At 37.4% G+C, this 21,029-nt stretch overlaps 1 protein-coding gene and 1 long non-coding RNA gene across 4 annotated transcripts in view; one reads left to right on the top strand and one right to left on the bottom strand.

The window, feature by feature from the left end:
* The window catches only part of VPS8 (VPS8 subunit of CORVET complex), a 238,633-nt gene that overhangs the window by 189,420 nt on the left and 28,184 nt on the right, over positions 1–21,029 (top strand). For all 3 annotated transcript variants that reach the window (XM_029939720.1, XM_029939718.1, XM_029939719.1), the window contains one exon: positions 14,668–14,721. In XM_029939720.1, coding sequence (XP_029795580.1) covers positions 14,668–14,721 — 54 coding nt within the window. The remainder of the gene's footprint in view (positions 1–14,667; positions 14,722–21,029) is intronic.
* LOC115291937 lies at positions 8,356–10,464 on the bottom strand. Its single transcript, XR_003908734.1, has 3 exons — positions 10,439–10,464; positions 8,950–9,006; positions 8,356–8,494 (listed from the first exon to the last, which is right to left on the bottom strand). It is a non-coding gene; the product is annotated as an uncharacterized LOC115291937 (long non-coding RNA).

The raw sequence follows: 21,029 nt of genomic DNA, 5'->3' as shown, positions 1-21,029 counted from the left end.
AATGAAAGGGAAACAAGAACAGATGTAGGGAGACCCAAGAATATTGAAGTAATTTAGAGGGAAGAAGTGGTAGCTTTACTAGAATGATAGAAGTTGAGGTGGAGAAAATATTACGTATTTGCAATGTGTTTGAAATGCACAGAGACATCATAATAGTTAACGTGGTCCTGGCTTACCTGACCAGCTTCGTCTCAGACCAGTCTCTTTCCCGTTCTTCTCCAGCCACACTCAACTTCAGGATCCAGGCTCCTTTCTGGTTTACAGCAGAGATGCTGTATTTGAGAGGTAGAATTATCAAGAGTTGGTGATAAAATTGTTGAATGGGGCAGGTAAGACAGAGGGAGGAGTCAAAAATAGTACCCAGATTTCTTACTGGTGGATGATGATACCATTTACTGAGGTAGAAAGCAATAAACAAAGAACAGACTTGGGAATAAGAGAATTCATTGTTGAATTTAGAGACTTTGGCAGAACATTACAGGTAAAGATGTTCAGTATGGTTTCCAGATTGAAAATTTCATTAACTAGTCATCCAAAATGCTTCCTTGTTTGCCTTTAGGGAAGGAAAGACAGATTTTTCTGATTTCCTGCCTGTTTCCAAGCTGAATCCAAATGCAGATGAGGGAACCTTTTTTATGCAAATACTTAAGTCATATCTTGGGGCACTTCAGTTTTTTTCCTCTTTCAGTTTCATCCTGCTCATAAACCAGTTTGTGATTATATGCATATGATTGCTTGGATATTACCCATTAATATCTTTCCTGATAGTCCTCAGCAGCTAAAATAGACCTGTTTTTCCCTTTTTAAAAAAATAGTTATATTTTAAGCATGTTATTACATATTTTAATACATAATTTACAAATAGTAAATTTAATGTTTGCGATTTTGACAGCCACATTTGCAATCAAGATATAGAGCAGTGTTATCACCTACTCTCAAAAATCCCCAATGTCTCTTTGTAGTCAATCTTTTCCCCCACTCTCCATCGTTGGCAACCACTGATCCATTTTGAGTTAATTTCTAATAGCATACAAGATAAGGATTGAAGTTCATTCTTTTGCATTGAATTCCTTGGTACCTTAGTCAAAAATCAATGGACTATGTATGTGCAGGTCTGTTTCTTAACTTTCTATTCTTCCATTGACCTATTTATCTATCCTTTTTCCAATACTGTAGTTTTATAGTAAATATGACTATCAGGTATTTTGAGTCCTCCAAATTTGTCCTTACTGACATTTGGCTGTTCTAAACCCTTTGCCTTTCCATATAAATTTTAAAATCAGCTTGTCAATTTCTACAAAAAAAGTCATGCTGGAATTTTATTGGGATTGTGTTGGATCTGTTGATTGATCAGTTTGGGGAGAGTTGATATCTTAATAATATTGAGTCTTCCAATCCATTAACATGGTATATCAATTTATTTCAATCTTCTTTGATTTATTTCACCAATGTTTTGTAGGTTTTGGCATGTAAATCTTGCATGTTTTGTTTTTAAGATTTATTTCTAAGTATGTAATGTCTTTTGATACATACTTTACAGTTTTATATTTCAATTTCTAACTGTTCATTGCTAGGATATAGAAATACAGCTTCTTTTCATATATTGATCTTGTATCCAGTGACCAGTGACCTTACAAAGCTTACTTGTTAGTACTAATAGTTTTCTTGTAGGTTCTTTGGTATTTTCTATGTAGATAATCATATCATATGCAAATGAAGACTTTTATTTTTTTGTTTTCAAACTTATACCTTTTATTTCTTTTCCTTGCCTTATTACATTGGCCCCCAGTACAGTGTTGAATAGGAATGATAAGAATAGACCTGTTTGGGAAAGTGTTCAATTTTTCATCATTAAGTTTAATGTTAGCCACAGGCATCTTGTGTGTAACCTTTATATCATGTTTTAGGAAGTTATTTTTTAGTCCATGTTTTGCTGAGAATTTTTTCCTAAATAGATGTTGAATTCTGAAGCCATTTTTACTACACTGGCTGCCTTGTACCACCTCTGCTCTCAGGAGATACTGACTGCATTTGAACCAACTCTTGGTTTTGCTCAGATCATTATCTCATGGTTTTGTGAGTTCGAGCACCACATCAGGCTCTGTGCCTACAGTGGATGGCCTACTTGGGATTCTCTCCCTCTGGCCTTCCCCAACTCATGTTATCTGTCTCTCTCAAAATAAATAAATAAACTTTAAAAAATTTTTGAATAAAAATTTTTGATACTTCCTAACAATGAAGCAAAAATCTTCAGGTCATAGGAAGCAGTAGTTCTAGAGTAAGATATTTGGGATTTCTTAAATTTTCTCCTAGCAGTCTATATTACTAAGATACTATAAAAAGATCTAGTGGATACGTAACACAAGGAAAGAGAAAATTAAATTTATCAAATATATGCTGAAGATGTGTTTATGGTAGTTTTCACAATTTTACAAGGGGGATTTATTTCCTGTTTTAACTGGAGTAGCTTTGAGAAGGGAGGTCAATATTTGAACTCAAGGTTTTATAGTACCATTATCACCCCCAATTTTCCTACCTCCAGCCTGTTCTATTTTTAGCATTCTGACTTTATTGGAACCTGGTAAAGTTCATTTTTCAAATACATCCATACCATATTGGCTATGCTCATTAAGATTTCTTACCATGTGTGACTCATTCCATTTTGAATTATAAGAAAATTTAAAATGAAAATACTAATTCTGCATATGATAGCTTTTATTAAATTTTATTTTATGAAAGTTGTACTTTGTGCCCTTGATTTCCTTTAATAAAGTTATCAGCCCTGGTCATGAAGTTCCTAGCCGCTGCATGGGGGATTACAGAGGTGAGGGCCCAGTGACTCCGAAATCAAGCTGAGATGCCAGTCAGCTTCTACTTGTTGCTCTCTGCTCCCAGGAGATACTGACTGCATTTGAACCTTCTTACTGCCTCTTGAATATGACCCTTTAGTCAAATCACTTTTTGTTTCATTCTATTCCAAAACTTAGGATACTTTTTTCCTTGGTCATTTCTAACTCTGGCTCAACAAGATGAAGCAGTACCCTGAAAACTGGTTTCAGTGGATAAGGCCTGTCTTCTTGCTGCTCCTTATCTCATGTCTGTTTTGCACAACCGGTCAGTATGCATAAACAATAACTCTGGCAAATTAGTTGCCTCCAAAAAGGTTGGCACAGACATGACGGGGGTTTCTTCCCCAGAAAGCCTGCTCTCCTCTGGAAAGACAACTTCTTTCTTTATAAGCCAGAAAAATGATTCAGTCTTTTCTTCCATGTCTTTATCATTGCCTCAGGTTTACACAGCTCAATCTGAAGTGTTTAGGTCCACAAATAAACCTTGTTAAGTCTATCTGATTCATTGTTTTGTTTTCTGTATGTATTACCCACAGATGACATACATTGGAGAATTAATTTCGACTGAAATACTTATTATTCTATATTTTCTCAACAAATGTTAATTCCTATATAATATAATGTAATAGTTTTCTTGGGTTCTTAAATTTTCTTTGCTTATTCCTTTATTAAATTTATAGTAGGAGAAAACCATCTTCATTGGCACTGATGAGCAGTAGAAGAAATTAACTTGCTGTTCATTTTAAAAATTATTGTCGATCAACAGGCAACATGGTGTAAATTCAGAGAAACATAATTGAAGATTCACTAGATTGAATGCTTAGAATTCTTGAGAGCTGGTAGTAAGCTAACACGTTTTATGTGCCAGAAACATTTAAAGACTCATTAGAAAGTTTTATAATGTGTTGCTTGATAACTTTTCAGAGTTGGATAAATTATCTCTTATTGGTAGAGAGACAGGTACATTAGTCAAATTTCAGAGGTCTTTTTTGTTTACTTTTTTAATAAGAGGTAAATACATGAGGAGAAGAAGATTGGAAATAAGCCTATAACTGCTTACTCATACTTTAATCATCAGAACAGGAAAGAATTAAATGAAATAAGCTGATGCTTTTCTTGGTACTTGGAGTTGGTTTATTTTTTTATTTTTAGAGTTGTCTGAGAAAATGTTTTGCCTTTTGGGGTAAATTTATAAATAATGTCAGAGGGGAGTATTTACAACTTCCAAGAAATTACTCAGTACATGATATTTATTTGGGCTCACTGGTCATAATTTTCTGTTAACCATTGTCCATTGCTTATTTAATTTGGATTCCCACTATAAATTGAAGGTTTGGTTTACTGGCTGTTGAACGAAATCAGAACACTGGTATTAATGCCCTGTGTTCATCTGTCCATTTTTAAAGAGTGTCAGTTCCCCATTATAAACATTAGATTCCAATTAAATGCTAAACAATGAAATTTCAGTATTTGGTGATAGCAGCATTTCTCAAAAGAATATCCTGTAACTTAAAATTTACAAGTTAAATGAGGGTTAATGTATCTTAAATGTGCAGAAAGGTGATAAATGATTCTAATTTAAATGAATCTCTTTGAGGAGACTTTTGCCCATTTTCCAGTAATCTTGTTATTATACCCTAGTATTAGGTGATTCATTACTTCAACCAGTACTTAACATGTGCCCACTTTGGGCCAAATGCTATATTTTTGGGACAAAGTATCTATTACTGAGCAACAACAACAACAACAATAAAAAACCCTGAAAAATATATTTCCTACCATTATGTAGCTTACCATATAGGAAGAGAGCTAGACAATAATTGTAAGCAAACTATAATCAAATGTGTAATTCCAAATTGTGATAGGTTGTAAAGTGCTATCAGGGGAAACAATAGAATGTTATGGAAAGAACAGCCTGAAGAAAACCTAGTTTGGAGGGTGGTCAGGGAATATCCACCTGCAGAGGTGATATTTAAGGTAAGATCGGAAGGATAGGAGAGTACTCTCCATGTGAAGAATATCCCAAGCAAGAGAATATCAGGCACAGAGGAACTGAGGAGAGGGTTGACTTGTTCGAGGCAATGAAAAAAGGTCAGTAGGTGAAACAGAAAAACCAAAGGGGAGTGTGGCAGAGAATGAGGTTGAAGAGGTAGGCAGGGCCGCGTCCTGACTAGCTTGGAAGATCTGGTGAAGGGTTTGCTCTTGATTCTTAAATTGGTAGGAAACATGGAAGGGTTTGAGACAGAGGACACATGTAATCTATTGACTCTGATCATGGAAAATGGATAGTCATGTCTCTGTGAGCACCTCTGCTGTCACCACTGCCAGTGTGGTTAGCAGTCAGATGCTTAAAGCCCTAGAAGTTTGCACACTTCACTTTGATCCAGAAAAGGCTTGTGTCCAGGAGACCAGAGGGTAACAAGAGTACCTAAAAAGTGTTTCCAGTCTTTATGTAGAGCCAGAGCTTTGATGGGAATGTGGGCAAGTGACATTTAAAAATTATATAGTTCAATGAAATGTGAAAAAATGTTCAACTTTATTACCAGTGATCAAAGAACTACAAAAAATAACAATATGATCCCATGTTTTAAATTTATTAAACTGGCTAATTTAAAAAACATAATAAACTCATATATTTCAAAATACATATGCATCTATATTGTTAAGGACATGAAGAGGCAGATGCTTTTTAATCATTATTAGTGGGAATGCACACTCCCTTATCCAGGTCCCTTTGACCAGATAGGTTTTGGAGCTGAGAACTTTTTTGATTTAAAAGGTAGTAGAGGGACTTCAGTTTCTGATAGGATGCATTTGGATTTCTTGGGAGGAAAGAGACAACAGCTATAAAACAGTGGTTCTCAAGACATCAGACACTGAGCAGTGAAGGAGTGTGACTACTGAGAGATGAGAAGCAGATGATGTAAGCCCCAGGACGGTCCTCAGTGTTCTGCTAGCAGAAAGGTTAGCCAGGGCACAGGGAGGAGGAAACTGAGGGGGAGCTCACTGGTCCCTCCCACTTGAGGAGGCAGAGCTGGAGTCCAGAGAAGGCAAGGTGGCTTGAGGTTGCAGAACAGAGTATGAACAGGAAAGAGCTGCCACAGAAAAAAAGGCCCCAGACACCTGCAGAAGATGACCTTGTGTATTAAGTTGAATATTGTCCACTTGTGTGCGAGGAAACAGTACACTCAAGGCCTGAAGAAGAACCACACAAATGGACGAGAGGTTGCAGTGCCACCAGGTTCGCACAGAGCCAGGAGTAACGCCAGCCTGGGACCCTGCGTCTTCTCAGGGCAGCACGGAGTACTAAGTCATGTCTTGACCATAGTATTAGGGGAAAGTTAACCCTAGATTAACTGCTACTTCGATCCCACCTAGCAAAGCTGAAATCCTAAAAAAAGATCAAATTATTTCCAAGTATTTTTTTAGGTTAGTTTTTTTTTTTAGTAATCTGTGTACCCAACATGGGGCTCAAACTCACAACCCCAAGATGAAGTCACATCCTCTTCTGGTTGGGCTGGACAGGTGCCCCAAATTATTTCCACGTATTTGAATAACATCACAGAACAAAGTTCAAGAATATGATAGAGATTACAAAAATATTTTACCCAACAGGGTAAAATTTACAATATCTGACATTTGATAAAAAATTACCAGGTATGCAAGAAAGCAGGAGAAATACAAGTTATAAAGAGGAGGGGGGAAAAAAAGAAAAACAACTGTGTGACCTTCTGAAGAAGGCAAAGCTGTGAAGGCAGTAAAAACATCAGTGGTTGCCAGCGGCTTGTGGGTAGGAATATTGAATAAATGGAACACAAAAGACTTTAGGGCAGTGAAGATACTGTGTAATATTATAGTGGTGGACATATGTCATTACACATTTGTCCAAACCATAGAAGGCACAACACCGAATGTGAACCCAAATGTAAACTGGATTCTGGGTGATAATGATGTGTCAGTGTAATGTGTCATCAGTTGTAACAAATGTACTGCTCTGATGGAGGATGTTGATGAGGGAGGCTGTGCAGGTGTGGGCACATGGGATGTATGTATTTATGTACCTTCCTCTCAATTTTGTTGAGAACCTGAAACTGCTCTAAAAAAAACTGTCTTTTAAAAAAAAGCAGTCCTCTGAGCACATGGATGGCTTAGTCAGTTGAATGTCTGACTCGATTTTGGCTCAGGTCATGATCCCAGAGTCATGGGATCAAGTCTTACATTGGGCTCTGTGCTGAGCATGGAGCCTCTGCTTAAGATGCTCTGTCTCTCCCTCTGCCCTTCTCCTCTCCTCATGCATGCTCTCTCTCTTCTCTAAAATTAAAAAAAAAAAAAACAACCCAACAATATATTGAAACAGACCCAGAAATGGCACAAATGATAGAATTGGTAAACAAGAACATTAAAACAGTTATTATAATTGTATTCCATATGTTGAAGAAGCCAGAGAAGAGACTGAACCTGTTGGATAGAATTCTGGAAATTACGAAGAGCTAATAGAACATCTAAAGATTAGGGGCACCTGGGTAGCTCAGTTCATTGAGTGTCTGACTTCGTCTCAGGTCATGATCTCACAGTTCATGGGTTCAAGCCCCACGTCGGGCTCTGTGCTGCCAACTCAGAGCCTGGACCTTGTTTCAGAGTCTGTGTGTGTGTCTCTCTCTCTGCCCCTCCTCTGCTCATGCTCTGTCTCTGTCTCAAAAATAAACTATAAAAAAAAATTCTAAAGATTAAAACTACAATGTCTGAGCTGCAGAGCACACTGAATGGAATTAACAGCATAATGGGACATAACAGGAGAAATGATTAGTGGACTTGAATACATAGTAGCAGAAATTATCCCAAATCAAACAGAAAGAAATGAAGAAAGTAGCAGTGAACTGTGGAACAACTTCAGGTACCAAAATACAATACCTGAAATTGAGGTTCTGGAGGAAGTAGGAGCAGGAATCATACAGGAAGAGTATTTAAAGAAATGTAATGCAGAGTTCCAAGTCTAGTAATGACAAGGGTTACCCATATTAGGCAACCTTTCTGCCAAACAGCTCTAAGCTCTAAACAAAATATGGAAAAACGTTTAGAGAGCAAGCAGAAGCTTCTGATGGCTGACTTCTCAAAAAAAAAAAAAAAAAAGACAAGGAAATGGTATCTTTAAACTGCTAAAAGAAAGGTAATACAGTATGTATATTGTATATTATGCAACATTCCCAGTAGGGTCTAGGACAGCATCCCATAAGCAAACACTTACGTGGGAAATATAAAGACTATAAATAGCCTTACTTCATTTCAGGTTGGATTTTGCTGTCAGTGCCAGAAGTTTAAAAAAAAATGTCTTTTTTGTTTCAGAGTTTTTTAGATTTCAGAATTCTAGGAAATAGATTTGTGGACCCATCTTCCTTGTCAGGAGAAAAATTGGCCGTGTGTATTTTTAAATGTCTACGCTCTTTGAAGCAGAGACTTAGTAAATATATATGCGATGGAAATAACACATCAAGAGTATGTGTCAAGATGTTTATGACAGCATTTTTTATTTAAAAAAATTTGAAAGCAAATGTCCCAGTAGCCTCCAAATAGTTGGTGAAGTTAGTCACAGCATATCTGTAGAGAGAATGGACTGCTTCATAGAGAAATCCTGTTGTAGAAGAATACTGACATGGTGAAAAAGACATTTTCAATATGTAATATGAAAATTGCTCTCTAGTATTTTCTAAATTTCTGTTAGTGAACAAGTATTCCTTTAGTAATCAGAAAAACCAAAGCTTGTTTAACAAAGTGATAAAAAAAGGTATTCCTATTGTTATTAAACTTCAGATCAGCTTGCTTCTCTAAGTCAGAAATAAATTTATTAACAAAAATCACAAAAGTTCAGCATTATTTAATTTAATTTATTTTTGAGAGAGAGAGCATGCAAGCAGGGAAGGGGCAGAGAGAGAGGGAGACACAATCTGGAGCAGGCTCCAGGCTCTGAGCTGTCAGCACAGAGCCTGGCACGGGGCTAGAACTCACGAGCTCAACTGAGCCACCCAGGCACCCCAGAAGGTCAGCATTATTAAGACTATAGCTTAATATATCATCCATATCCCCAGATCTAGTGTCTGCACACCTGGATTTAAAGTGTCTCTTTGAAGCTGCCTTGCCTGAGGCATTTCCAGAAGGAATCCTGTTAAATGAAAAATAAGACCTTTCATAAGCGATGCTGAACCATTTCTGTTGCCACTTCAAACACTCTCTAACTTAATCTCCAGAGAACAGCTTTCACAGATAAATTGTCCAGCATCACGTCTAGTTCTTGGCTTGTTTTTAAAAATCTACAGATTCTTTCATGAGGTCATTTTTTAAACTTAAATATCTACTTTGCTTTGAAAATCTATTTTCTCCCTTTTCAAAAAGAGCATACCCAGAGTTAAAATTGGATAACGTTTAGCAAGCTACATCACACATCTGTAGTGAATTCCAGAGTACTAATGTCATGGTACGTTAAAGCAAAGACTGTCCAGTCTAATTTTTGCAGACCTGCTGAATGACCAGACTGAAAGGAAAGTCTGAACAGCCAGCAGTTTTGATCCCTGAGCTTAGGTATGTTTTCTAAAGTTATTCTGAAAGTCAGAGGAAAACGGGGGTGGGGGAGTAGGAGGCTGCAACATGGTCCTATTTGAATAGCTTGATGCCACTGTGATAGCAAGTGTCTTTATCATGTCTACTCAGAACTAGACCATCAGAATTGAAGGGGCTGGAGAACTTGAATCCAGTTGCTTGTCTAGTATTTCTACCTCTGTGGCGGCATCCTACATAGATTGTATCTACTGTCTGTTAAATTATTTGCAATAAGGATTATATTTTTCCTTGTAAAATAACAAGTTGATACTCGAATTTCAGATTAGTACACTGATTAGTCTCTGTGTACCTCATATTTGCTAGAATTTACTGCTAAAAGCATGTGGACTTGGAGTTTTCTTTATGAGAAGATTAGATAACATTCAACTTCCTTAATAAATAGAGTTATTCATATTTCCTGTTTATTTTCTATTCATATTTTCTTGATTTGCTTCTCAAGGAAAGTGCCGTTTTAATTTGTCATATTTATTGGCATAAAAATTTTCATAATAGCCTCTTTTAAATATAAGTATTGTGGTATGTAGTAATATATCTTTCATTGCTGATACTCCTGATTTATAGTGTCTTGATCAATATAAATAAGAGTTTATCAGTCTTGTTGATATGTTCAGTTCAAGGAACCAACTTTTAGCTTTAACTTTCTCTGTTGTTTTGTTTGATTTCAATTGCACTGATTTCCGCTCCTTATCTCCTTTCCTTTACTTAGTTTGGTTTTACTTTTTCTTTTTCTTGCTTGTTAAATTTGAAGTATAGGTCTTTTGTTTTAAACTTTTCCTATTCTCCAATATAGTGTAAAAAGCTACAAATTCCTTCCTCCAACCACTGTTTTCGCTGCATCCTATAAATTTCTTTAAATGCTTTCTTAAAGTATAATTGACATAAAATACACACATATGAATTGTACAAGTATGACATGTATATTTCCTTGAATCCATCACTACAATCAAGATATTATCCTCTCACTACTGAAAACTTACTCAGTTTTTCCATTCTGTTCCCCAGAAGGCATCAGTTGGCTTTCTGTTACAGTAGATTAATTTGCATTTTCTAGAATTTTAGATCAATGGAACCATCAAGTAAGTACACTTTTTTGGTCTTTTTTCAGTTAACATAATTATTTAAGATTCATCTATATTTTTATAAGAGTTCATTTCTTCTTACTGCTGAATAGTGGTTTAAGGATGTAACATTTGTTTATGATTTCACCTGTTGATAGACATTTGCATTTGTTCAGTTTCTGGCGGCTACAGATGAAGCGGTTTTGAAATTTTGTGTATAAGTCTTTGTGTGGACATATACTTTCATTTCTCTTGGGTAAATACCTTTGGAATGGAATGGCTGACCCATCTGGCAAATGTGTATTTATCATCTTAAAAAGCTACTGAACTGCTTTCCAAAGTGATTGTACCATTTTACTCTCCCACCAGCATTACATGAGGGTTCCAGTTCTCCCACGTCCTTGGGGTAGTCAGTCTTTTTAGTTTCAGCTACTCTGGTAGGTGTGTAATGATATCTCATGTATTTTTAATTTGCGTTTTGTGAATCACTAATATTGCTATGCATCCTTTTGTGTGCTTATTGGCCATCTGTATCTCTTTAGAGAAATGTCCAAGTGCTTTTCTCATTTTTGATCTGGTAGTTTTTTGTTTTTTGTTTTTTTTGTTGTTACTGAGTTTTAAGCATCTATGTATATTTAAGATATTATAATCCCTTATTCTGGATATTTGTCCTGTGTCGTTGGCAAATATTTTTTTCCATTCAATGACTTGCCTTTTTTCTCTAAAAGTATCCTTTGGTATGCAAAAGTTTTTAATTTTGATGCAGTTATCTACCTTTTTGTTAATTGTTGCTTGTGCCTTTGGTGTCATCTTTAAGAAATCATTGCTAAATGCAGTGTTACAAAACTTTTCCTTGTGTTTCTTTTTAAGAGTTTCATAGTTTTAGCTTTTGCATTTAGGTCTGTTTAATCCACTTTGAGTTTGTTTTTATTTATGGTGTAAGGTAAAAGTCTAACTTGATTCTCGTGCCTATGGATGTCTCGTTTTCCAGCACCATTTATTGAAAAGACTGTTCTTTCCCCTATTGAATGGTCTTGGCACCCTTGTCAAAAATCATTTGACCTTCTATATGAAGATTTATTTCTGGCCTCTGTATTCCACTGGTCTGTATGTCTTTAGGCCGGTAGCACAGTTTTGATTACTGTAGCTTTGTAGAAATTTAGAAATTAGAAAGTATGAGACCCCAACTTTTTTCCAAGATTGTTTTGGCTATTTAGAGTCCCATGAGGTTCCATATGAATTTTAGGATGGATTTTTCTATTTCTGTTGTAATGTGGTAGGGTCCCCTCCCTAAGAAAAGGAAAAAAAAAACCCTTAAGGCAACCTGACTATATGTGTACATGACAACATAACTCATGACCTTGTAATGTGAGGCCACTTAATCAGACTGCATATTTGTGTGTTTCCATATATGAGAGACAAAGACGTAAAAGACTATAAAACACTATGCCACGTGGCATCCAAGGCTTTGTTCTTCAGTATGAACCCAACTCAGCAGTGCTAGCACAAATAAAGTTGCTTCCTGGAAAGAAAGCCTCCGTGTCACAACTCAGTGCAAGAATCCTGCTATAATAATACCACTGAGATTTTGATAAGGATTGCCTTGAATTTGCAGATTATTTTGGGTAGTATAGACATCTTAACAATTCAGTCTTCCAGTCCATGAATACAGGATGTTTTTCTTTTTGTCTCCCTTAATTTTTTTTATCAGTAGTTTATAGTTTTTAGTGTACAAGTCTTTCGCCTCCTTGGCTACATTTATTCCTAAGTAATTTATTTTTTCTGATGCTATGGTAAATGAAATTGTTTTCTTAATTTCCTTTTTAGATTATTCGTTGTTAGTGTACAGAAACACATTGATTTTTATGTGCTGATTTTGTATGCTTTATTTGTTTATTCTATTATTTTTGTGGACTCTCTAGAGTTTTCTACATAAAATATGGCATCTGCAAATAGAGATAGTTTTACTTTTCCCCTCTCCAATTGTAATGGTCTTTATTTCTTTTTCTTGCCCAATTGCTCTGGCTAGAATTTCCAATACTATATTCAATAGAAGTGGCGAAAGCAGGCATTGTTTCTAATTTTAGAGGAAAAGATTTTAATCTTTCATCATTGACTGTGATGTTAGCTGTGTATTATTTTTATACATGGCCTTTATTATGTTAAGGTAGTTTCCTCCTAATCCTAGTTTATTGAGTGTTTTATCATGAAAAGGCAAAGAATTTTTCTGCATCGATTGAGGTGATCATATAGGTTTTTCCCCCTTAATTCTGTTAACATGGCATATCACATTTATTAATTTGTATGTGTTAAATGATCTTTGCAGCCCAGGGATATATCCCACTTGATCATGGTATATAATCCTTTTAATGTACTGTTGAATTCAGTTTGCTAGTATTTTGTTGAGGATATTCCATCTTTGTTCATCAGGGATATTGGCCTGTAATTATCTTGTGTCCTTTTCTGGCTTTGATATCAGGGTAATGCTGGCCTCCTAAAATGAGGTTGGAAGTGTTCCCTTCTCTTTAATTTTCTGGGGGAGTTTTAGAACGATTGGTGTTAATTCTTTGAATGTTTGGTAGAATTCACCAATAAGGTTATCTGTGCCTGGGCTTTTCTTTGTAGGGAGGTTCTGATTACTGATTCCGTATCCTTCCTCGTTATTTGCTGTTCAGATATTCCATTTCTTCATGATTCATTCTTGGTAGGTTGGGGGTTTCTAGGGTCTTATTTCCTTTTGATTTCCTCTTTGACCCATTGATTATTTGATAATAGTTCCTAAAATTTGGGAATTTTTTAAGAGATCTTTCTGTTACTGATGTTAAATTATTTCCATGATAAATTGTTATCAGAGAAACTTTTTAGTATCACTTGGATCTGTTTAAGTTTATTGAGAATTGTTTTATTGATATAAAATAGTCTGTGTGGGTAAGTGGTCTGTGTGCACTTTAAAAAAATGTATATTCTGCTTTTGCTGGGTGGACTGTTCCATTAATGTCAATCTTATCTAGTTAGTTGATTGTGTCTTGTAAATCTTCTAAATCCTAATAATCTGCCCCTTGTCCTCTAATAATATTGAGAGAGAATGACATGGAAATCTGTAACTAAAATCTTTTTCTCCTTTCAATTCTATCAATTTTTATTGTATGCACTTTTAAGCTATTAGATGCATGGACATTTAGGATTGTTATGTCATCTGATAAATTGGGCCCCTTGATTATTATGAAACAATCTTCTTTATCCATGGGTAATAATCTTTGCTCTAAAATCTAGTGCTGTCTTTGCAATTCTTTTCCTGGTAACCTATTTGTGCCTCTATATTTAAAATAGGGTTTTGGCAGATAATGCATAGTTGAGTCTTGCTCATTTTTCTAATCTGACAATCTCTTTTAACCCTCAAAAATTTCAAAATATCCCTATATCTTTCAAGATATTTTCTCTTCCTTGAGCTAAATATCCTTTTATTATGGTTTGGCTTATACATCTAAATCTTTCACTATTTTATCAAACTCTTCTGTGCATGTTTTGCTTAGAAAGGGGTGTTACATCACAAAGAATACTGTAAGTTGGCCTCTGCAAGAAATGCTGATTATTGTGTAGTGTGTCACTTGGTTAACATTGTCAACAAAGATCTGTATGTGTTTGGTTCCCCACTATTTGGTTAAAACCACTCTGGACCATTTATTCTATTTTTCTTACCCTAATCATCTTTTTCTCTTGGCTAACTACTGACTTTTCATCTCTGGAAAACTTCCAAAGGGATTTAAAAAAAAATCTCTTCATTGTTCCTCTGAGAAGGTCTATTTTAATCTCAGTTATACCAAATATAGTTGAATTGTTTTGAGTGTGGGTCAAATAAAACCAGATTATAACCAAAAGTGTATTAAAATATTTGCCTTTTGGGACACCTGGGTAGCTCAGTCAGGTAAGCATATAACTTCAGCTCAGGTCATGATCTCATGATTCATGAGTCTGAGCCCCCCATCAGGCTCTGCCCTGACAGCTCAGAGCCTGGAACCTGCTTTGGATTCTGTGTCTCCCTCCCTCACTGGCCCTCCTCCTTGTTTTTTTGTCTCTTTCTCTCTCTCTCAAAAATAAATAAACCTTAAAAATTTAAAATAAAATAACATGTTTGCCCTTTTCTCCAGGTAAAAATGTCTCCTCCCTGTCATCCATCCAAAGGGGATCCTGCTGTTAAGAAGGTAAGTGAGGCTTTTTAAAAATTTATTAACTTTTAATTTTAATTCCAGTATAGTTAATATGCAGTGTTACATTAACTAGTTTCAGGGGTACAATATAGTGATTCAACAATTCCATACAACAGCCAGTGCTCATCACAAGTCCCCTCCTTAATCCTCATCACCCATTTCACCCATCGCACCCCACCCACCTCCCCTCTGGTAACCATTAGTTCTCTATAGTTAAGAGGCTGTTTCTTGGTCTCTCTTTTTTTCCCTTTGCTCATTTGTAGATGGTAAGTGAGTTTTAAAAGCACAAATCCACCTTCCTCCTTCTTTGTGTTTATTCTCCTCTGCTGAACAATTTTCTCAAACACTGGTTTTTAATCATCTTAATGCTGTCAAAGGTTTCTCTGATTGAATACCTCATTGACATTACCAGAATTCCTTGGCTCTTCAGAGAAGCCAAGTGGGGGTTTGGGCTTAGCGTCAGTCTCCTGGCAACTAAGAACTTTCATTGTTCTAGAATTCCCAATCACTTTACCAGGCAAGTATTCTGATTGGTGAATGATAGCATATGAAAGATATTCTAGGGAGGATGGTTTGAGATGTTCTTTCCTCACTAGAGTGCTTTCCCTCCAGATGGCTGCGCCTGTAGAAAGCTGGCCTGAGATGTTAGCATTTCAGCACATACTACATAAGAAGGTGCTCAGTAAATACCTGTGGTGTTCATGTATGCCACCTGCCACCTACGTCCGCCACCTCAACCCCCGACTGTAAAGTTTGCAGCCCCGGTAGGGTGTGAGTCTTTCAGTTGAGCAAGTCTCAGATGCCATCAAGAGAACCACTAAAATCCTCTTCTGTGTACGGCCACCAAGGGTGCAGTTGAAATGTGGTAAACAAGCTGACATTTTTACCGTTTTTCCTTCACCACTTTTATTTTTCTGACAATTGAAGTGTCCCTGGATGTAGGTTTTCTTTCCTTGCCCTTTTTTATAGTTTCAGCCAGCATCCATGTCAGGGAAGAATTGTAGAACAAAAATAACAACTTGCTGGCTCTGTTAACTAACAGCAGGTTCTAGCTTCAAAGCGGTGCGCCAGGAATGAATCTCCCTCTTCTCTGCCCGCAGAGCCCCTGAGACGGTTTGAAAAGGAAACAAGAATAAAAAGAAAATATGCTATCTGAAAAGCCCTGTCACATGCCGCCCAGGGAAATCTCTTCCATTTTTTGTCAGGACAGCAAGGGCAGGCAAGATTGAGGCTTTGGTTGTCGCTGCCTGGACCCGCCACACTGTCACCTGAGGCACGGAGAGGGCTTGGGTCGCTTGGTCTCATTCAACAATTGGATGAGGAAATTGGAATCCAGAGGGAGATTTTTTTTAACCTAAGTTTTCAAGTGTTAGCTGTGGAACACACTTCTAAAGTAGAGGTTAAAAATATGCTTTAGATTCAACCAGATTTGGGTTCAAATATCGACTCTTCCACTTACTTATCTGAGTAACTTTCGTAGCCGGTCTCCCTGCTTCCTTTGCAATGTAAATGATGGTGCTACCTCTCAGAAGGATCTGAAGATTAAATGAAATACTATTTAAGTGCCTAGCCTGGTGAATTATTGACCTATAGAAAGAACTCAGCTATTACTAAAACTGGTGTTAAAACACAAACCCCCCAATCCTAGCTAGATGTCCTGTCACTGTGTTGTGCTACTTTGTGTTATTGTCCATTCAGCAGGTATTTCTTTATGTAGATACTGAGTTAATAAATAAACAACGGACTACAGAGATGAAAACTACAGTCTTTGCATTTAGTGGGGAAGGTAGTCTTTACCATACAGTTTGACACATGCACGGAAGGTGCACAGGATACAAAGAGCATAGAGGAGAGGCTGGTTTGGGATGACTAAATGGATTTAGTACAACTCTTATGTTTTTTATGTAAAAAGCCCAATGAGAAAGTTTGAGAAGTATGTAGCTGCTCCCCTAAAGCTTTGTTACTAGATTGTAATGAAAGCAAATTCTGCCATACTTAAAGATGTTTATTAAATATTCATTTTAAAATTGGTTCATGTAACCTATTTTTTAAACTTGGTAATGTCCTAGCTATCTGCCTAACCATTGTCAGAGATGTAGCAATGTTACAGAAGTAGGATTCTGGTACTCTTGTAATCAGCATCAGACAAACTTTCAAAGCCTAGAATGACTGGACCACAGGTGACCCCCAGGTGGCATTCCTAAGTGATCAGGTACAGACCGACTCTCCAATCAAGAATTGGGACTATTTCTCTCCAATCAAGAATTGGGACTATTTCTAAGACATTTTATTCTGTGTGTGTGTGTGTGTGTGTGTGTGTGTGTGTATTAAATACCTTTTATTTTAGCAATGAGAGTCCATCTCTCATACTTATCATTCTGATTACTAAGACATTAATCTCATCAAAAGAAAAATTTCTGGGTGGCTTTTTTTTGAGGTAACAAGCAAAATCTTAGGTGTTGGTCAGTAATGAACACCTAAAGGACTTTTAATAGTTGCTTTTGGGAATTCATGTTAGCTATCAATCTCTGAAGTACAGATTCTAGGTTGGGGCCACTGACTGTCCCTAAGATGAAGCCTAAACAAAAAAGGGCATCCTTAATATCACACTGTTTATGATGTCTGAGACAACGTTAAAATACATGTCAAAACAGTTGCCTCTCCCAGACTAAGTGATCAGGGAAGGCTTCCCAAAGAAGGTAAAGCTTGATCTAGCCTTGAGACACAAGGGAAGAGGTATTTCAGGCAGACATGGCTGAGTACAGGACACTTCAGAAATGGTTCTGTATGCCTTAAGTGTGCGAGCGTGCAGGAACCTGGCGAAATAAGTGGGAATCCAGATCACAAGGAGTCCTAGTTTGTGAAGTTTGCTTGTTATCTGGAGGATAAAGATTTCTGTCAAAGGTGAAATTAAAGACAGAAAGATTGATCAGAAGGATAGTGTCCAAGCAAGAAAAAAGGTCATAAATCTGTGCTGTATTCATGGAATGTGGAGATGAAATAGATTAAAGTCTTAGCTATTTTCCCCCCAAAACTCTTTCTGTCACCTTAAGTGTGAGCTAGATGTTCTTCCTTTATTGAGCTCTCCCTCATAGCACCTAAACTAGTCCTCACCTACTAACATGTTTACCTGGCTATGTTGAAATTGCCTTCTTATTTATATGTATCCCCCCATTGGAGACTGTGCCTCATGAGGGCAGGAACTGCATCCCTTTTTTGTTATTGTATCCCTAAGTGTGAAACAAATAAGAGTTATATGAAAGAGATTCCATAGGACTTCCTAGCTGTTTACGGGAAGTGGGCCTGAATAAATAGAGAAAGAATAAATGAAACATCATTGCTATGACAGACTTATATTTCCAGCATGATCAGTTCCCGACTGTTTGATCTGTATTAGCACCATTTGAGTGAGCACACTGTGAAACTGAACACATAATTGGTACTTCCCTAGTTGTGTGTGTATTTTTGTTAGTGTTTGTACACACATGTACATCTACATGTGTAGCCTGGTTATCATCCTGGAGTTACATTGTCAAAGTCACACTGACAGATGGCGGCACCAGCCGTGTCTGTTGAATAGTTGACTGCCAAAAGTGACATGTGTAAGAAACACAAAGGAGCAATAATGTTCCTGATTTGAGCCAAAGAGCCTCTGTTGACCAATAACTGAAGAAAGTGTTTGGTGACTGTTGTCATCAATATTGACTCTGTCAAGAGCTTGTTTCAAGTACTAAGGAAATAGAGGCATGGTTCTGTAGCGTTGTGCTGGACTTCTTGAGGTAGGCGTCTCATGTAGGAGTCGCTCTTCCACTCTACTGCCACATGTTAGAATCTGCGAATTCCATGAGTATATGTACATAACATCTTTTTGCAACAGGAACATTTTGCATTTTAGATATTCTTTTAGAAAGCTTTTTTTAGAGATACTTTGTGTGTGTGTGTATATATATATAGCATATAAGATTTGTGTGTAATATCTATCTTATGTATATAAAATTTCTTCTTAAGGAGCTCTGATAATCTCAATACAGTTGGATACACACCCTTTCCTTGGGCTTTTTCAGTGTTTACTCATGGATGGCCAGAAATTTAAAAATCAGGCAGCATTTTCCTAAGATAAAAATTACTGGTAAAGTCCCTTGCAATTAACTCACTATGAATAGATTAAAATTGGAGGTGTTGAGAATGTTCAAGGTGATAAATGAGTTTAGAGACTTAGTTGAAGGCAGCATCAAAAACCACTCAGCTTTGATGCATCTTTTCTTGACTATTAAAGAAACACTGACTGGGGAATATGTGTAGCAGGGTTGGGATTATTACACACATAATAACCAGAGAAAGCAATTTTGTCTTACATCTCGATCACAAAAGCATGGTTATATTCCCTGAGCCATCCCCTGTTTGAGATGAGCCTTCTCTGCTGGCCTGTTTGCAGAAGTCTAAGGGACCAGGAGCTCTGGCTAAAGAGGATCCTCAGGCAGTGGAACCCACTGGAAGAGTCCACAGTTGATGGTCTCTCCAGAGTGACTTACTCCAGTTAGGAACAAGGTATTGGGAGTGGCAGAGTGGAAAGCCTTTCTAATAGGCCTAGGTAAATTTAGTCAGTATTCAACATGCCTCAAGATGCCTGGTCTGGGCGCCTGGGTGGCTCGGTTAAGCCTCCGACTTCGGCTCAGGTCAGATCTCACGTTAGTGGGTTCAAGCGCCGCATCAGGCTCTGTGCTGGCAGCTCAGAGCCTGTAGCCTGCTTCCGGTTCTGTGTCTCCTTCTCTCTCTGCCCCTCCCCCTCTCATGCTCTCTCTCTGTATCAAAAAAAAAAAAGATGCCTGGTCTTGGAAGGACAGAAGTCAGTGAAATATGGTGCTTGCTGTCAACACATTTACGAGTTAATAGTACTAACCTGTTGGATTTAATAGCCAAGCCTCCCAGAAATGGATTAGCAGTTTCTCAAGTATTCAAGTAAATTGTAAGAAGTTGGAGCAGTTTTTTGTTTGTTTTGTCCAAATGTTCTGGTGAGATAAAAAATTTCATAGTCCATTCCCAGTCTTGCCACTCATGTCAGGAATGTAGATGACTATACTCACTCATGACTTTTATTGAATAATTGGAGGGGGCAGATTGAGGGGTTATTTTAAAGGGAAAAAGCCTCTCACAGAGCTACTGTTTCCATAACAACAGGAAAAGCAGGCTGCAGTGTCTCAGCTGACTGGCCCCTCATGAACAAATAGTGATAGACAGCCCTTGCTGGATATGTGCTGCCTCTTTCCTAATTTTTCTCAGTAGGACTTATTATCCAAATGTGACTTCCATGGCTCTGTTGATTTTTAAAACGGGGCGCCTGTGTGGCTCAGTTGGTTGAGCATCCAACTCTTAATTTCAGCTCAAGTCACAATCTCATTGTTCATGGGTTCGAGCACCTCATGAGGCTCAACACTGACAGCACAGAGCCTACTTGGGATTGTCTCTGTCCTTTTCTCTCTGGTTCTCTCTCCCCCCTCTTCCAAAGTAAATAAATAAGCTTTAAAAAATGCTTTAAAATTAAAAGAAAAAAAGGAAACAAGACAAGATTTGGTCTTTTTGTCTTTGTGTAGAGAGGGTGGAAGACTTCTACAGGCCAGGTGCCTTGTTATGCTGATGGGAAGTAGCTGAGGTGCAGCTGCCTTCAGACAGCTGAAAGATTTAAAAAGAAATATAGACATTCTGTGTAGTTCAGAGGCCAGAACTGGCGCCTGTGAGTCGCAGCCATGTAGATGGGAACATCAGCTTAGTCATGAGAATTTTCTAATAGTGGACCAAGTTACCTTGTCAGATAGCACATTGTTTGTTAGCGGAGGTGTTTGATCTGTGGCGGGATGTCTGCCTTTCAGAACTCCTGCGAAGCTCTTCCTGCCATGGGTGGAAAGTTGGGCTGGTTAAGTTTTAGATCCCTTGATATGTTAGGGTTTTATGAGTCTACAGTTACATTAAACTCAAATGACACTTTCATTGATGTGCTGGGTGATTTCAGTTAGACCCTAACATCGAGCCTGAGCTAATAGAGCATATTGTCTATAAAGAAAAAAGTAACAAAAAGAAAAATTTTGACATAGGTAAGAGGATACTTCATTCAAAAGGATCATTGCAATAAAAGGGGGGGCTTTGCCATCAGGAGATTGTTCCAACCTTAAGATCTACAAGGGTATCAAAAAAATCAGGCAGGGCTACCTGGCTGGCTCAGTTGGGAGAGCATGCAACTCTTGATCTTGAGGTCAGGAGTTTGAGCCCCACCCTACGTTGGGCATAGAGATTACCTAAAAAAAAAA

This window comes from Suricata suricatta, chromosome 5 (assembly GCF_006229205.1).
Source record: "Suricata suricatta isolate VVHF042 chromosome 5, meerkat_22Aug2017_6uvM2_HiC, whole genome shotgun sequence".
In the NCBI taxonomy this organism is placed as follows: Eukaryota; Metazoa; Chordata; class Mammalia; order Carnivora; family Herpestidae; genus Suricata; species Suricata suricatta.
This window is presented reverse-complemented; position numbering and strand designations above follow the sequence as displayed.